Source organism: Pogona vitticeps, chromosome 1, assembly GCF_051106095.1.
Source record: "Pogona vitticeps strain Pit_001003342236 chromosome 1, PviZW2.1, whole genome shotgun sequence".
In the NCBI taxonomy this organism is placed as follows: Eukaryota; Metazoa; Chordata; class Lepidosauria; order Squamata; family Agamidae; genus Pogona; species Pogona vitticeps.
The window spans coordinates 21,430,119-21,448,790 of NC_135783.1; the positions used below are offsets into that span (position 1 = coordinate 21,430,119).

An 18,672-nucleotide genomic window follows, 5' to 3' on the forward strand; every position below is an offset into this window, starting at 1 on the left:
CTTTTCTTCGTCCCTATACGTCGAACTTCAGGGCAGTTGGCCAATAGCCGGGGAGGGGGCGTGGCAGGATGCTCGCGCGAAAGGTTCAGAGGGTGATTCTAGCCGTGGGGGATGGTGGCCGAGTGGGTTCAGTTTCTTTAGTGTCGCTGCCCCCCCTGCGCTTAAGCGATGCTGTCACGTTTAGTATCAGCTGGGATCGGTGATTAGTAGGGTGAGGGGCGTGCCTGCGGTGCGGGACGGCGGCGGCAGCGAGGATCACCGGTTTTCTGTGTATGTTTCTTTCCCTTTCCTTCCCATGATAGTAGGCTTGTTGTTTGGCTGCCCGTTTGCCAGTGCGGACGTCTCCTTGGACTTGGTTTCGTCGAGGAAGGGAGGTTGATCTTTGCAATAATATTAAGGCTATAATTCCGTACTGTTGAACTTAATGGCAATTCTGAACAACCACAAACAGGATTCTGGCTCTGTAAGCCGCACCTTTTCTATCCAATAGCATTTTTAAAAGAAAACAAGGTGCTGGAGGGGGAAAAAAATCTCCATTGTTTTCCATAGTGGGAGGAAATATATTTAAAATTCTCCGAAGCTGTTCTTTATTTAAATGCTTCTATCCCATTCTCTATTCAAAGGATTCAGGTTTATGTGGTTTTAGCTCTTCTGATTTTCGGCCTCCCACAAAAAAAAAAAAAACTTTTAAAGCTTGCAAGTTTTTTTTTCAAAATTGTTGTAATGCAAACAAAATATTGTACAAATCGGTTGCGCTTTATACTGCCCTTTTGTACTGTTTCATCTTAAAATAAGGTAAGGGGCACTGAGTAGACATTTTACTCTGAAAAACTGAATAATAAACATTTACATTAGTACAAAATAAGTTCCAAATTGAGGCTCATATGGAATTAAAGATTAAAATGACAACACTTTCTAGTTTATTTCCTAACTTTGTTATATTTGTATATCCTATGTTTTCCAACAGCTGTTGTAAACTCTTTTGAAATCATCAGTAGAAAGGCAGAATTCAAAAAAAACATCAACTTATAGGTCATGTAAATATGCAATATAAATGTGCATATAGCTAGCAGTCTAATCTGAAACAAGGTTAGTGAGAGAATTTTCTAGGCAGTTTGCTGATCTGTCTTAAAGAAACTTTTAAAAATTCTTTCCCTGCCCTATCAAGTAGCAAGTGTTCAAATCTTTAGCCAATATTTGCTTTTCATTTAATCAGTGTTAAACTTTGGTAAAAATATTTTGGAGTGTTTTCCCTTTTTCTTTCTAAACATTTTGATATTATTGTTCCAGCTTTTCCTAAGATCAGTGCCAGATTACCATATTAGCCAGAGCTGGAGAAGTGGGTAAGTAAATAAACTGTACATGTAATGTTTTCTGTTTTTTTATCAGAGGGGGTGAGAGTCACTTACTTCAGCTCAAAGAAAATGGTGTTGCATGTAATCAAAAGACTCCCAAGAGTTTGTGCTACCAAGTTTAGAGGTTTGTTGATATATCTTACAGGATTACAAATCTAAGCCCAAGTAAATAAATATGGCAAATAGAAGTGTCTGGCATGTGTTAAGCAGTCTGTATGGTTAAGGGTGAGAAACTTTTAGCTCTCCAGACTTTTTGGCCTAGAATTCTCATCAGCCAGACCTATCATGGTAATGTGTTATGGGAGTTGTAGTTCAAAGAATTTAGAGGGCCAAATGTATTCTTGTTGTAGGTGTGCTTTAACGCCTGCATAAAATTTTTCCTCACACTGTGAAAATGACTAAAAAGGTATTAACTCCTACATCCACTAGCCAGTTTTCTTGGCAGTTTAGATCAGACATGAATGATAGTGTTATTCTAGTCAAGTATTAATGATCAGAAGGAGAATTCTCTATCTGGACACAGATGCGATATATAACAGCTGCTGTGCATATACTCATAAAAATATGATTAGACAGGTAAAGCTGAAAGGGAAAAAAACAAGCTGGGCTGCCTGTGAATGTTATGTTGTAACAACTTTAATCAAATATACATGTAATGTATATTTGATTAAAGTCAAAATAAATTACTTGGTCAGACTTCAAAACATGAGAAAATACACATTGTTATTATGTTATTATGTTACCTTAATAAAGGCAAATGTTAAAACTTTGTTAAACTGAGACATATGTTCATCACAGAACATCCAATTTCCATCTTGATGGCAGTCATTTTTCACCCCCACCAGCTACTTAGTTAAAGCTGATTGTCAATCCAATCTTTAGTTACTAATGGTTTCTTCCCTACTGAAATAAGTGGAGATCAAGAATATGTGGTGATGTAATCATAGCATGGATTGCAACCAGCTGTTTTAAAATAAAGGTTATAAGCAGAAATGATGGTGACAGTCATTCCACCCAGGTACAAAAAACAGCATAGTTAAAATGTGAAGTTTATTTCTGGGTTGTTGTATCACTTAAGTACCAACTTTGCCTTCATATTTGAGAGCAACAGCCGGGTGCAGCTTCATTGTTGAACAATGAATAGATTCCTTCAAAAATATTTGATATGATTCCACAGTATATTTACGTAAATATAATGTGAGTGTTTAGTTCTATGCTTGTTACTACACTGCAGATGTCATATGCTTTAAGACAAAATGTTCTTTTCTTTCTAGAAACATGACTATTATGAGAAATCTGAGGATTGATAGCATATATTTTCTTGGCTGGCTAGTCCTTGCCTCCTCCATTTGTTTTGCTGACCAGCACCACCCTGGTGGAGGACATCAAGCCAATGCACGCCTTGATAAGAACATGGTGCAAGATAAGGAGTATGTGTTCTGTAAATTTACATTTGATATAAATGTTGAGTTTTTTTATTATGAATTTTTCTGATACATGTACATTTCAGTTCATCAGTGCAAAGCAAGAGTGAATGGCAGGTGATCCACAGGGTCATGAATTATTCTGCAAATTACAGTGGGCAAATCCTCTGCAGAGTAAGTTGCAGTTAGAGTACACCCCTTTGAATCAATGGAACCTACAGAGAAAGTGACACACTAAATCCCTATTGATTCAGTGGACCTACTCTAATTTGATTTATTTATTTATTTATTTATTTATTTATTTATTTATTTATTTATTTATTTGATTTATACCCCGCCCATCTGGCCTATAAGGCCACTCTAGGCAGATAAGGTTCTACAGGAGCCCTGGACTGACATCAACAAACAACACACTGGTGCACACTCTTCAGTGACCCCCACTTACAGCATGAGCTGGTAAACAAGCCATGGAGCTTCATTCTGTATGGCTTTTGGCGTAGGCAATACAGTATTTGTTTGTGTTTTGCTGTTGTTCTGTGGTTGCGCGATGCTTGTGGTATCATGACAACCACTCCTGCAAGAATCAGGCAGCAACAGATCAATAACAAAAACCCCACTCATTAATGCTGCCTCCACCAAAAAGCATACCTCTGCAATTATTTATGGATCTGCATTTTATGAAAATAGGTAATTTTTATGCGGAGACAAAAATTAAAACAAAACAAAAATACCATGCAGAGGGTTGTAATAAAAGGAGCAAAATAGTCTGAATAGCTAAATAATTTAAACCTGTTTTTTAAACTATAGAACTTTATTTTTTTATTATTATTATTATTTATTATGCTAACTTACTGAATTTGGGCCCTGTAATGTTTAGAAAAGAGTAAGTGCAGTATCGTGGATAGTGTTAGACTGGGCTTTAGGAGACCTGGGTTCAGATCCTTCCTCAGCCACAGAACTCATTGGGGGTTGCCAATCGCAAAGCACTCCTTGAACATCTGGGATATCTTGATCATTAAGTTAGGGCCTTCATAAACGAGAAGCAGCTTGACAGCACATACCAACAGCAAATGTTTAGAACCGCTAAATTTTTTTTATTTACCCTTAAGTTGTGTACAAAGCCTACAGGGACAAATGTGAGTCAATATTAAGTGTTGATTACATGACTTGATTATTTCAGCAACCTAATTTAAGTGGTTAAAAACAAATTTCTTACTGTTAATAAACAGGTCATTGTTAAAAACCCTTTTTGAGTCACAGCAAATAACTTGGGGGATTTAGCAGTAGGTTCTGGTCTGCCTCCTCTCTGTTGCTGCTGGATGATACTTAATGGGATCCAGCAAAGCAATTTTTAGCAAGTGTATTCAAATTCAGGGTCAGAGCTCAGCCTAGTTCAGTGACTGCATTAAAGAAAAGCTACCTCTAGTTTAGAAATCAGATTTGTTCTAGGACGTAAGCTATTTTCATATCTGGAACAATAACACAGTATCTAGATTAAGATGCAGCTAGGTCTCCGGTATAAAAGCAACAATTCTTTTAGTTTTTCCTAGATCATTTTTTAGAGTTGGGCCACAAATGCCATTCCCTTATTGTCTGGCAAGTTCCTTTGTGAAGTGTTTGGGCTAAAATGAAGTTAATTGCTCTGAATGCAGTTAATGATGCACGCAATTTGTTATGGTAATAACAAACACAAGGAATACTATGGTGTACTGTATTGCTCTCACTGGTTTGGACAACTGTTTGGAAAAAATTGCTCTAATTCTGATTTTCACCTCTTTGTTCTAAGCCCTTCTGCCTTCAGTCTTTCACCAGCTGCGTGAGCTTACAAGCCAAACCCTTCTTTTACCTTTGGCCTAGAGAAAAAGATTTACTCGGTCAAGCATGCATTCATCCATTTATCTGAGCTTGCTTGTCACCCACCAGTGACCTTTGAATACAATTAGGAAGTTAATGTGTCTGTTAAATGTCCCTTAACCACTGTTAAGACCATCACTACTGGATCAGTAAAAAGTTACAAATGAAATAAACTTCTGAGTTCTCAGCAACTGTTTGACAGGTAAAGATGGTATAAAACTTCAGATAAAGGTAAATAGTTAAAAAATTCCGCCAAGTGTTCTGTCTAAGGCACATGACACCTTACTGCTGATATGGCAAAATAGGACTTTAGCTCTCACAGGAAGCAGTGATGACAAAATAATTCAGTTTGCAGTCTACTCCCCTTTGCAAGGAGAAGACTCCTTGGAAAAGACCTTGATGTTAGGAAAGTGTGAAGGCAAGAGGAGAAGGGGAGGACAGAGGATGAGATGGTTGGACAGTGTCATCGAAGCTACCAGAATGAATTTGACACTACTCCGGGAGGCAGTGGAAGATAGGAGGGCCTGGCGTGCTCTGGTCTATGGGGTCACGAAGAGTTGGAAAGACTAAACAAGGACCCCTTTGCAGACAAAAGGCTGCCCTCCCCCAAATCTGCTAGTAACTTTGTGATGGTCAGACCTTTTTATGAGCTACGACTAAACGGGACTCTTTTGCAGACAAAAGTCTGCCCCCCCCCAATCTGCTAGTAACTTTGTGGAGGTCAGACCTTTTTATGAGCTTACAGTAGACAATGTGAAAGACTGGCCAAGTCTTTACAACAGCAGAATAGGAGATTAAATCTTGGTATTCTCCGGCCTCAGGCTATGTTTTTTTTTTAATAGGTCCCTGGTAATCAAAGAGCTAGTACCATTACTGTAGTTACATTTCACTTTGAAAGTTTATTCCACATGAAACTGTTTAACCTCTAAGGTGCCACAAGAGCCAGTGTGCTGTAGTGCAGTAGTTACCAATCTTGAGTAACCCAGTTGTTCTTGGACTGCAACTCCCAGAAACCCTGGCCAGTACAGCTAATGGTGAAGGCTTCTGGGAGTTGCAAATCAAGAACACCTGGATTACGCAAGGTTGGAACCACTGGTGTAGTGAGCAGAATGGCAACCCCCGTCCAGCCAAAGGTTGTGGATCATAGGTTTCCTATTCCTGCCTTAGACTATCTTAGTCTACAGGGTGTGGCTGTGAGTTTTGATAGTTGTTATGATCTTATTTTGCAGCCACATAATGGAACACTTAGAAGGTGTCATTGAGAAACCAGAATCGGAGATGTCGCCACAAGAGCTGCAGCTTCATTACTTCAAAATGCACGATTACGATGGCAACAATTTGCTTGACGGGCTTGAGCTTGCCACTGCAATAACACATGTACATAAAGAGGCGAGTACTAGTGTGTTTGGAGATTAAGTCTGGTGGGCCACTTGGCAACATCAGGGGGTGAGGGTGAGCTATCTAATGCATGTTCATTCAATATGCTGCAACATTTTACATTTGTTTTAAAAATAGAAGACCAAAATTATCTTTTCAGAATCAGCTCTCTCAAAGATTTCATCCCCTGCGGAAGTTTAAGCAGGGGATCAAAAAAAATGCAGCCCCTCTTTGAGAAAAGGAGGTCAGATTGAAAATACTGCACTGTAGCTTTTAAATCGGAACCCACCTTCATATCCTGCCTTTCTAGCAAACTTTGTGCATTCCAAAAACAGCCCTGAAGAAGAAAGTATTAAATGGATAATTTTGATTTTTAAGCATCCCCAAACTTGCTGCTTTGCTAAAACATCTTCTTTCTTATTGTAGGAAGGAGGTGAGCACGCTCAAGTAATGAAAGAAGATGAACTGATTAGCTTGATAGATGGTGTCCTGCAAGATGATGATAAGAACAATGATGGATACATTGACTATGCTGAGTTTGCCAAGTCACTGGAATAGTATCTCTAATAATTTTTTTTAAAAAAATCCTTTCGTTCCTGTGACCCAGTACAATGTGATTGTTTTGAGTGTATAGCCGGGCAAAATACATCCTTCTCTCTGGTTGCTGGACTGGAGCTCCCTTCAGCTCCATATGGCTTAGTAAAGAATGCTGAGAGATTGCTGTCCAGCAATGTCTGGAGGGCTGTAGGTTGCTAACTCCTGGTTTAGTGTATGTTTGTGTAGTCCACCCTCTGAGCTGCAAAATGAAGGGTAGGAAAACGTAATTTGTTGAATCCCTATAGTTCAGGAATATGTTGGAGAACACACAAGGTTACATTTGGAACTATTTCAGGCTCCCATGTCAAGGAACAATGTTGAGCAATATATGTACAATTCTCTTTGTTAGTATATTTTTTGGCAATTGGCCATGAGCTGCTTCAGAAAGAGATTGTCAGAGTCACTTAACACCATAAGAGAAATCCAATAAACATGAAAGTGCAGATTACAGTACTGTACTGTGAACTCTGAAATTGCTCCGTTAGAAAGACCATATAATTTAATGTTCTCTTATTCTAGTTTTTCGAGTTATGAAGTCATTTTTTGCAAATGAAAGCCAAATCTAAGAAAAAAATCAATTCCTTTCAGTGTTTGTTGATGTCACTGAGAAAGCTAAGTAACTAATAATTAAGTCTTCTCATTTAAAATTGATATGAACTTAAAATTGCTTAGATCCTGGCTGTATTTGGTCCTAATTTTTAAGCATACCTGCCTGTCTGTTTTTTGTTTGTTGTCTTGTACAATACTTTACCGCTTTTGTTCTACCCTAAGTTATCCTTTTAAAAGCACCTGTATTTTAAAATCAGGTATATAAGCATTTGGTTAAATCCACTTATTAGCCCCAACTAGAATAGGTGATAGGATCAGTGGCATTGATGTGACAGACAAGTCCCATTCTTTCTATGGATCTTTTCTATTTGAGGGTAACAACGGGGTTTAGCCTTAATGTATTAGTGTTTGTGTTATGCCATTAATACAGTATTTTTCTTCAGAGTTGGTTTTCAGAAAATGGAGGTTAACTATTGCTGTTCAATAAAATCTTTGACAAAATTGTTCCTATATTAGCTAAATTTCATAATCGCAGTAAAATGCTGCCTTGTTAAGGTTCTCATCAATATGCCTTGACAGGTGTTCATGGTGTTATAAGAATACTTTGTATTTTTTTTATATAAAACTCTTCAAAGAGTGTGTTTAAATACTTGAACAGTCTGAATATGTAAAACTGGTTCAGAAGCTATATATTGCTTTTGAGTGAGCAACATCTTATAGATCTAAAGTGGTTGGTTAACTCTCCTGATGTTTGCCCTATTGTACAAACCAGAATGGGAAGCATACATTTATTTAATCAAACAGTTATATTCACCTGCAGAAAACCTAAATTCTTTCTGTAAAATGTATAAAAACTTATTTTCTATATTCAGACTATTCTTATAGGACGTGCATTTGTAAAAAAAAGTTTGCTTCCTTTGTTAACAGTGTAATAAAAAAGCTGACTGTACCATGTTCTTTTAATAGCTGGATTATTAGGGAGTTTATAATCATGATTTGTGCAATCATGATTATCCAAATGTATAATTTTTAGAACTTTTATTTATTAAAAAATATGAAAATGAAAAAATACAAACCTAAAAAGATTAGCAACACAAAACAACATAAACAATACAATTAAACAAAATGTGCTTGCCCACACATACAGCATGACCATTTGGAAATATATCCAGTTTTTCCTCCATTTATGGAACTTCATTCCACTTCTGAAACTACATTGACTCTTGCGAAATTACACAACCCTTCCCCTTTATTAATACAAAATTAATACAATTTCCCCAGATAGTAATAAAGATATTCTTTTTTAAAAACCCTTCACCAGTTTAATGTTGCACATTAACTTATCCTTAATAGACATATTCCAAACATCTTTATACCATCCATTTAACTGAAAATCATGCTTTACTTTCCAATTCCTTACCATTAATCTTGCTACTGTTAATAAATTTGAAATTAATTCGTTCATTGTCCAATTCCATTGCTTCTTGTCAAATATTGATAAAAGAGCTTTTTCAGGACACACTTTGTATTTTAATTTACTAATTAAATTTAAAGTATTTATCAAATTAAATTATTATTTATTTAATTATTTCATATATTTCCAGCTGCCAATATTTCTATATATTCTCACATTCCCCTGACAAGTGAAAACAAGTACAGTGGTGCCCTGCGTGACTATGATAATCCGTTCCGTAGAAATCGCTGTTTAGCGAAATCATTGTCATGCGAAATCCGTTTCCCCATTGGAATGCATTGAAACCCATTTAATGCATTCCAATGGGGAAAATACCTCATCCTGCGAAGATCGCCCATAGGGAAGCCATTTTGCTAGCGCCGATCAGCTGTTAAAATGGCTGTCCTGCGAAGCATGGGTCCCGAAAACACAGGGAAGCCATTTTGCAGAGCCCCCGATCAGCTGTAAAAATCGTCATCTTGTGAACAAACAGTCCACGAAGCATGGACCAAATCATCGTCCAGCGAAAATCCCCCATTGGAATGTCTTTTACGAATCACTATAGCGGTCGCAAAACCACATCGTCATGCGGATTCGTTTTACGAGGTCGTCGTCTAGTGAGGTATCACTATACCTGTTTTCTAATGTCCTCTCCAATTTGTAAGCATTTTCAAGCTGCAAGAAACGGGGCTTTCTCTGCTGCTGTGTCTCAATTGTGGAATTCAGTCCGAATAGGAAAATGTCCACCACTTCTGAGCTTCCAGTGAGCAGCAGAGGTCGCCTTTGATTTATAAAAATAGTTTTTAAAGCTAGTTTTTAGTTTTGCTGGTCTACTCTGATTTGATTTATAGCCTGCCTTTCTCCCAGCAGAGGACCCAAGGAAACTTAAAATGAATTTTATAACACAAAGGGTAAAGCAATTAAAATACAATAATATGAATATTTTAAAGTACACCAAACGTATTACTGTAATCACTTTAAAAGTACTAGATAAAACCCCAGTAAATTTAAAACCCATTTAAAGGATTAAAAAAGACCACGCTCCCATTAAAAACCCCTACTGTAGTTGCAGTTTGCTTATTAAAATATTTTATAAAAGGAAGAAGGCAGAAGGACAGCAGGGGGAAACCAGCCTGATTTCTTGTGGAAGGAAGTTCCACACCTTGGGAACAACCACTGAAAAGACACTCTCTTGTGTGCACATCAAGAATGCTAGCAAAGGTGTTGGTCCTGAGAGACACTTTACCCCAAAAGTTCTTAAATCTGGGAAAGACTTATCTGGAGATATACTGTATGTATTTTTTAAAAAGAGTATTGATTTGGGTTTTTTTTTTAAAAAAAACCTGCTTCTTAAACTCTTTTAAAAACTTCTTTGTGGCTGTGTGTTTCTTTGAGGGCTCTCATGGGCTGAGAAACAATTCATACTTTAATAAAAAAAATATTTTCTTTAAACCTGGAATGAGTAATCTCTCTCAATATTCAGGGCTCCACTTTCTCATGGACGATGTGAGTGGCTGTGTGCTAGTGGTCGATGCAGATAGCTCATGAATTCAGACCAAGGGCTTTAACACCAATGCAATTATTAAATTTGCGGATGATACAACAGTGGTGGGACTCATAAATAAGAACAATGAGTCTGCTTATAGAAAGGAAGTACAAAGATTGATACTATGGTGTAAAGAAAATCATCTCACACTTAACATCAAAAAAACTAAAGAACTCATAATTGATTTTAGGAGGAAGAGAAATGTACATTTACCACTGTACATAAACGGTGAGGAAGTGGAGAGAGTTGGTAGTTTTAAATTTCTGGGCACTTACATCTCAGAGGACCTCTCATGGACTATAAATGCCAACATGCTAATAAAGAAGGCACAGAAGAGGCTGTATTTCCTGAGAATGCTCGGGAAGTTAAATTTATCACAGCATTTACTTCTGTCCTACTACCGTAGCACCATTGAGAGTGTCCTAACTTATGGCATTCTGGCATGGTTTGGGAGTAGCTCTGTAGCGGACAAAAAAGCTCTACAGAGAACCATTAAAATTGCCCAGAATATCATCGGGCTCCAGCTACCAACCCTGGATGACATCTTCACATCCCGCTGTCTGAGGAAGTCACACAGCATCCTGAGAGACTCTTCCCATCCTGCTTATAACTTTTTTGAACTGTTACCGTCTGGCAGAAGATATAGAACAATTAAGACTCGGACCACACGTTTTCTAAATAGTTTTTATCCTAGAGCTATAATTGCAATTAATAATGAGCTTAAAGACCACCAGTAGTGAATAATTAGTTGGACTGTGTTACTTGGCCTGAGGTGTAGATGTTTGTATTTTTAGTGGGGGATTTCTAGTGGGTGGGGAGTGTTTGGGGAATGTTATGTGTGTGCATGTGTCTGGTCTCTGGGTGTCTGTGAATTTCGTTGTATGATATACTGTGTATATACTTACAATGACAATAAATTTTTTTATTATTATTATTATTATTATTATTATTATTATTATTATTATTATTATTATTATTATTATTATTATTATTATTATTAAGTACGTGATAACTGGGTTGGACTCAACGAGAGGCAAATATTTACTAAATGTGTTTAACAAAAGGATATACAACCATTTTTTACACAGAAACAGGATGATTTCAGGTTCCTTTTAGCCTGAAGTTATACAGTGGTGCCCTGCTTGACGACGATAATCCGTTCCAGGAAAATTGCTCTTAAGCGAAATTGTTGTCAAGCGGAAAAAACCCATTGAAATGCATTGAAAATCAGTTAATGGGGGAAATACCTCATTGTCCAGTGAAGATCCTCCATAGGGGAAGCCATTTTCAATCACTGTCTTGTGAAAATTGGTCCAGAAAACAGCGGGGAGCCATTTTGTGAATCGTCGATCAGCTCTTTTTAATCGTCGTCTTGAAAACAATCAGTTTGCGAAACAGGGACCTAATCATCATAAAGTGAAAAAATGCATAGGAACGATCATTTTGTGATCGCTATAGCGATTGCAAAAAAATTCGTCAAGTGATTTCGTCGTCAAGTGGGACACGACTGTACTTCTAGGTTTGCTGAATAGATTGAGGGAAGAATAGCAGCTGAACCCTCAGCACAGGACTGATCAGCTATGGTGCCCACCCGCCCCAGTTTATTTTATTATTCATTATCAGATTTTTATAGCAGCCACCTAGCAAAAGCCTGCTCTGGGCGGTTTGCAGCAATATATAATAACAAAAGCAGACAACTGTAAACAAAAAGCAATTTAACACATGTGATGTAATGCAACTATTATGATTTTTCTGAAGAGTAACTTATGAATAAGGGAAGTACTTTCACATGAGAATACACAATGGTCCAATTTGAATTCGAAATCCAGAAAACTGAGGAGCTGTAAGGAAGAGGTTGGGAATGAATGGCTCTGATCATGTCACTGGACTAGGACTCCCGTGAGCCCCTACAGCATCGCCAATGGTAAAATAGCGTGGGAGTTGCAGCAGACAACAACAACTGGAGGGCCTCATGTCCCCCAATATATTCAGTATAAACACAGTACCCTGCGCTTGTCAAATTCTTGCAGCAGAAAATCCCTTAATCTTTCCTGACAAAAGTCACAGCAGTAATAAAACAAGTAGCAAATAGTTGTTGTGGGTTTTGGGGGCTCTTTGGCCGTGTTCTGAAGGTTGTTCTTCCTAACGTTTCGCCAGTCTCTGTGGCCAGCATCTTCAGAGGACAGGAGTAGCACTCCAGTTTTCTGAAGATGCCGGCCACAGAGACAGGCGAAATGTTAGGAAGAAAAATCTTCAGATCATGGGCAAAGAGCCGAAAAACCCACAACAACCATTAGATCCTGGCTGTGAAAGCCTTCACGAATACAAGTAGCAAATAGTTTGTCATACTTTCATGACATGCCAAATCGCCGTCTCACTGCCTCATGGCAGGGCTGGAACCTGCCTCTTCGTCATTCCCAGCTGTAACCAAGATTTGGGTGTATGTAGCATCAGTTGTCTGTTTTCTCCCAAATCTTGTATACTACCGCCTCCTCACAGTCTTATTTGGATAGGTTGATCAATGCTCCCAGGAACATGTGGGAAGAGTGCTTTGTGATGTAGCACAGAAGGCTGGGCAGATGTGGCCCACCAGCTGCTTTGGGGGGCTCTATAGTTCTCATCAGTCCTTCCAGCATCGCCGATGGTAAGGGACTATGACAGTTACAATCCAAAAACGTCTGGAGGAGCTTAGTGGTGGCCATGTGTTATTTAAATGTAACATATTCTTCTGAGCCAGAGCACTGAATGTCTAAATAGGGCTTGTGAGCAAGGTAGCAGCAGGACTTTCCACTTCCTTTATATTTCACTAGAACACTAGTATTTCCCAGCTGGTACAGTGGTCAGACACTTAGAATTACAGAATTCTGAGCCCAGGAATATGAGAGGACACTCCAGCTTCGCATACAGCATCGAAACACTAGACACTGTTCCAAGTCCTCCATACAGAGCACGTTACCGTAGTCTCTCGAGACTGAAGGATGCCTATGAAATGAATCAGAAGTTAGTGGAGCACACATTCCTATATCACAAAACCCTATTCCTGGTTATCCCAAGCTTGCTTTTATTTTAGCATTTAAGGCAATAGTTCCCAACCTTGGGTTCCCCAGATGTTCTTGGACTACAACTCCCAGAACTTTCATCATTAGCCATGCTGGCTAGGATTTCTGGGAGTTCTAGTCCAAGAACTTCTGGGACCAAAGGCTGGGAACCTCTGATTTAGAGCAAGAGGGGAGATGTTTCGTTGGTGCCTTTACTAATTTTTCCCACTTTGGAACGGTAATACTTCACATAGACTGAACCATTTATAAGACATTAATGGCTATTTCTCCTCTGCATTCTAGTGTGGGCAGGAATATTGCTCACCAGAGAGCAGTCCTGTGTATGTTCCTAGAAGTCATAGAGGAAAGACAAATTACACACACGGTTAAGATTTTGTTGCTTCTTGTAAATAAAACATTTAGCCACTAGATGGCATGTTAGACTGCTTTTGGAACCTTTACGCCTCTTAAATGGGACCTGAATGTGATAATAAAAATACTTTTTTCCCCTTGTAATTCAGAAGGTCCCGAGTTCATCACCTTTTACTATTCTGACAAAGCAAGAGTATATTTCTCTAACTGTAAGCACCTTCAGATTTTATTAGGAAAATGTGATCTTGAAAGGAAAGGGGCATTTAGAACTCCCTGCAACACATACCCTCTTTCATTAATTTAATAATCCTGTCATTAAGCACACCAGAGTACTTCAAAATCACCTGCCCTTGCCAAGACTAATAGAAGAAGCTAAACGCTTTGTCTGGCATCCAAGCAACTTGAGTTATAACAAGTGAAAGAAACATTTTTTTTTAAAGCATGAGGTAATAGGATTTTTCCCCTTGCTTAAAGCCCTTGACTACATTTCCACACCAGCTCCAGCTCCCTGCATCCCAATTATGTGGAATCTGACCCGATGTGTGATATTTCTGAGATGAATTGGTGACGTTTTACAGTGTTCTGGATGAAGCTTGCTCAAAATGAACCCAGTTAAAGGGGAGCTGTGGGAGGGAGTTTTACAAGAAATGAGTATTTCTATGTGCACTAATTAGCACATATATAGCACTTCTCATTGTTCAATGTTAATTCTGGCCCTACCATTAAGAACGGCTGGATAGCTCAGTGATTTAGGTCTTGAGGGTGGGAGGCCCCACCACTGGTGGTTTGGGAAACTCCCTCACTTTGGGCAGGGTGACTCACCACGAAGACTGAGGTTCACAGCTTGGGGATCCATCTAGATCCAATGCTTACCATAGAAACACAGGTAGCGTCAGTGGTCTGCATTGCCTACTTCCGTCTTAGGTGGATTGCCCAGCTGTGTCCCTGTCTTGATGGTGGGGTGATCACCACTCTGGTCCATGCGCTTGTAGTCTCGAGATTAGACTACTGTAATGTGTTCTACATGGGGCTGCCTTTAAGATTGATGTGGAAATTTCAAATGGGGCAGAATGTGGCAGCCAGACTTCTCACTGGGATGAGAAAACATCAGCATATCTCCCCCACTCTGGCTGCCCTGCATTGGCTGCCCGTTTGATTTTGCATTGATTTCAAAGTATTAACAATGATATATAAAGCCCTAAATCGTCTAGGACCTCAATATCTGGTGGAATGTCTTCTCCCATCTAGATCTGGCTGTATCACTCGCTCTAGCTAGGATGGGCACCTGAGAGGCCTAACACCAAGGAAGGCCCAGAGACAAAGAACAGGCAACTGGGCCTTCTCAGCAGTGGCCCCTTGTCTCTGTAACAATCTATTCCCATAAATTTGCCTGGCTCCCTCGCTGGGTGTTTTTAAGAGCAAGCTCAAGACCTGGCCCTTTAGGCCTTCTCTCCTGTCATTAGTTAATTTATTTTTGCCATCTTGGATTATATTATGTTGTTGTACTGTTATTGTTTTTATTTAAAAAAATTATGATTGTTAGCCACCCAGAGTAGACTTCAGTCTAGATGGTTGGGATATTAAATAAATAAATAAATAAATAAATAAATAAATAAATAAATAAATAAATAAATAAATAAATAAATAAATGGAGTATCTGATGGGCAGCTTGTTGGAGGAAGAGGAAAGAAGGAATGAGAGGTCCAAGTCAGAGTGAAAGACAGCATCGCATAACAAAGGAAAGCTGCTTCCAGAAGTGACGGAGAGTAGACAGGGAGAGTTCTTGCTGTGAGACACTGTTTCAAGTGTGGATCCGAAAAGCATTTGCAAAGGAGCTGCAGAGTAAAAAAAATTTGCCGGCAAAGCAGAGGCAAGCAGCAAGGGGCGATTTCTTTTGTAAAAGCTGCTGATAAGGAGTCTAAGGTCGAAAGTTGAGTTATTGATAGTGGAGCTGTGTGTTGTTTGACTCATGAATCAGAGCTATTTTCCTCCTTAGGTGCTTCGAAACACCGGCTTTTGAATGGAGAGAAATCGCCAGTAATGGGAGAAGTAAACAATTTACATTCCAGATTTGAAAAAAAAAATACATGGTGTTTTGCTTGTGCCCAATTTAGACAGTAATATTCTAAGTGTCTCATGTTTGGACAAGGAGGGGTTTACAATTATATTTGCTGATAGCACATGTGTAATTAAGAAAGGGAAAAGGGTGTGTGCCACAGAAAAATTGAAAATAATTTATATGTATTGAAGGGGAGAACACCAAACAAAATAACACATGCTATAGTCAAAAACACACCACCACATGACCTGTGTGGCTCATTTGATGCACAGGAGACAGAGTCATGCTAATTCCAGGGTGATAGGAAAAATGCAAAATATTGCAAAAGGTTTGAAAATGAAACTGTGAAAAAAATTAGATTGCAATGTATGTAAAGTTGCGAAATCAAAGGTCCACAAAATAAGCAAGGAGAGTAACAGGCAAACACAGAGGCCATTCCAGTTGATCTGTGCGGATATAGTAAGGCCTCTAGCGCCATCTATGGGAGGAGCTAAATATGTTTTTGTCTTGGTGGATGACCACACACTTTTTTCATTCTGCTTCCTCATGAAAAATAAGCCAGAGGTGTTTGATCATTTCAGAGGATGAGTGTGCATTTTGTGGAGAGGGGATATAACCATGATACATCCTAGAAAAACAAGTCCCTATTCTCCATTTCAGAATGGTGTGGCAGAATGCACAAATAAGAGTCCTGCTAACCATGAAAGACGACCTGTTAGCGGACACTAACATGAGTAATTTATATGGGGGGGCAGGCAATTCAAACAGCTAACTACATAGTTAATAGAACAATTAGTACAAACCCCATATTACATGTTATATGGCAAGCAGCCTTCCCTGGAATAGATGAGAGTGTTTGGATGCAGTGCCTGGGTGCACATCCCAAAGGAGAAAGGCTGAGATCAAAAGCCAGGAAAATGAGGTTTCTGGGGTATGAAAAAGGGTCTAAAGCATATAAATTCTTAGATTAAAATAGAAATGTGGTTATTTCCAGATCAGCCAATTTCTGTGAACATGAACATTAGGACAAGGTTCATGCAAACTCAGAAGTGTTCCTACCCATAAGCAATGGTGACACATCTCAGGGAACAGAGGTGGTGTCTAAGCAAGAGGCTGAAAGAAGGCAAAGCCCTAGCAACTAAGAGGTGGATGATGGGGTATGTAGTGAGGCAGAGAGTCAGCCTGTCATCAAAGAAGAGCCAGAGGTTCTTAGAAGACTAGAAAGATCTATCGAAAGAGTACCTCCATCAAGGTTTGGTGTGGGGGAAATAAGAGTTTGTCACATGTTCCACAAACCTAAGAATTATCAAGAGGTGTTGCTCCTGCCTGAGCCAGAGAAAGTGAAATGGCAACAAGCCATGAGAGATGAGTTACAATCCTTTGCCACAAGGACACAAAGCAATTAGAAGCAAATGGGTCTATAAAAGAAAGAGGCAAGTCAATGGGGAATATAGGTACAAAGCCAGATTTGTGGTGCAGGGATACACACACACACACAAAAAGTAGACTATGATGAGATCAGCAATTGGGAGTTTACAACATCTAGCAAACCAGACATAGCCAGATGTTGCTGTAGGGGTTAATATTCCGAGTAGGCACACTGCAAAGCCAACACAGAAACACTGGTTGGGGGTGAAAAGAATATTTAGATATCTAAAAGGTACTATTGATATGTGTTTAGTAATACAACCCTTCAGTGCTTTGAAATTAAAGGTTTGTGTAGACAGTGATTGGGCAAACGACATAACTGATCGGAAACCAGCATCAGGGTCCACAATAAAGTTTGCTGAGACATTGCTGGGATGAAAATGAAGGAAGCAAGGTTCCATTGCCACATCCATTGCAGAGTTTGCTGCTCTTTCAGAAGTGTGTTTGGAGTTGGTATGTTATAAGCAAGTGCTTATAGATCTGAAAATTAAAGCGGATCAGGCCATAACAGTGTTTGAGGACAACACTACATGCCTACAGATGGCAGCCACATCTGTATGCATGAGAAGCAGAAGCAAACATATTGATTTTAAATATCATAATACTGTATTAGAAAGGCAGTGAAAGAAAAACTGATTCAGTTGCAATATTCTGAAACAGAGAATAATGTAGCCGACAGTCTAACTAAACCACTGAGTGTGCAAAGACACAGAGAACTGACTAAAGAATTAAGAGTACGTTCTGCTCAGCTGTAAATTAGGAGGGGTGTCAAGGATAATTTCCATGCTGTGACAGAACTAGGCCTGTGGCAATCAAAAATAGGTGGGGTGCTGGGCCGTACAAGATGTGTATTGTGATATGAAGTAATGCCTGAGTGATTTAGTGACTGGCTATATGTAAATGTACATGGACATAAATGTGTGGCACATGTGAAGAAGATGTTGGATCTCATCTTGTTGAGTTCTATGCTGTTATGCTGTTGGATTGGACTGTGAGAATTTCTGTATATACTTGTAAATAGACGTGGTGTTGGGAAGAAGCTACCTGTGTGTGTGTTACTCTACTGGACTACCTGGACTGATCTAAAACTCTGCAAATTCCACCAACATTTTTTCTGTCAATGTTTGTGAGAGAAAGAAAGGGAGGGATGGACAGAGAGAGAGAAGATTTATTCTAAAGTTGAGTACTTTAGATTGATTTGGGGTTGGTAATAAAATAAAAAGTAGCCTCCGAACATAAGCCAATCAACACATTTTGTTTCCTGAAGAGAAGGACAAAGATAGCACCTCCTTGCTCTATGTTCAAATAAGATGACCAAACTGTGTATGGAACAACACTGTCCATGCTGCTTCAAAGCAAGTGGCCACATGACTCACTCAATCCTTTTCCAAAACACCTTAAACTGTTTTTGTGGAGTCATTGCTCACAGAGATAAAGCAATGTGACTTAGGTGATTGCCAAAGACTGTCATGGCATCTGCCCCCTAACCTTAGCTGCAACCCTCAGTAGGGTGGTCAGGGCTAGGTATGGAGATTAGATCTTTGATCCTGGAAAAATTATATTTGGATTATCAATGGGAGTTGCAGTCCAAATAAATTATTGTTCCAAAATCAGATGTTC

At 39.0% G+C, this 18,672-nt stretch overlaps 1 protein-coding gene across 1 annotated transcript; it reads left to right on the forward strand.

Annotated features, from left to right (window-relative positions):
- Nucleotides 1–409: 409 nt before the first annotated feature.
- MCFD2 (multiple coagulation factor deficiency 2, ER cargo receptor complex subunit) lies at nucleotides 410–7,057 on the forward strand. Its single transcript, XM_078382904.1, has 4 exons — nucleotides 410–463; nucleotides 1,291–1,343; nucleotides 2,630–2,785; nucleotides 5,863–7,057. Exons 1-4 carry the CDS (start codon nucleotides 425–427, stop codon nucleotides 6,047–6,049), a joined length of 435 nt encoding a protein of 144 aa, XP_078239030.1. The 5' UTR covers nucleotides 410–424; the 3' UTR covers nucleotides 6,050–7,057.
- Nucleotides 7,058–18,672: the final 11,615 nt, after the last annotated feature.

Bases quoted from the DNA above. Each gene is read 5' to 3' on its own strand.
- MCFD2 (XM_078382904.1), top strand. From the start codon at position 425: ATGGCAATTCTGAACAACCACAAACAGGATTCTGGCTCT. The intron at 464-1,290 runs GTAAGCCGCACC...TTATTGTTCCAG, and splicing joins ACAAACAGGATTCTGGCTCT to CTTTTCCTAAGATCAGTGCC. The intron at 2,786-5,862 runs GTATGTGTTCTG...CTTATTTTGCAG, and splicing joins AACATGGTGCAAGATAAGGA to CCACATAATGGAACACTTAG.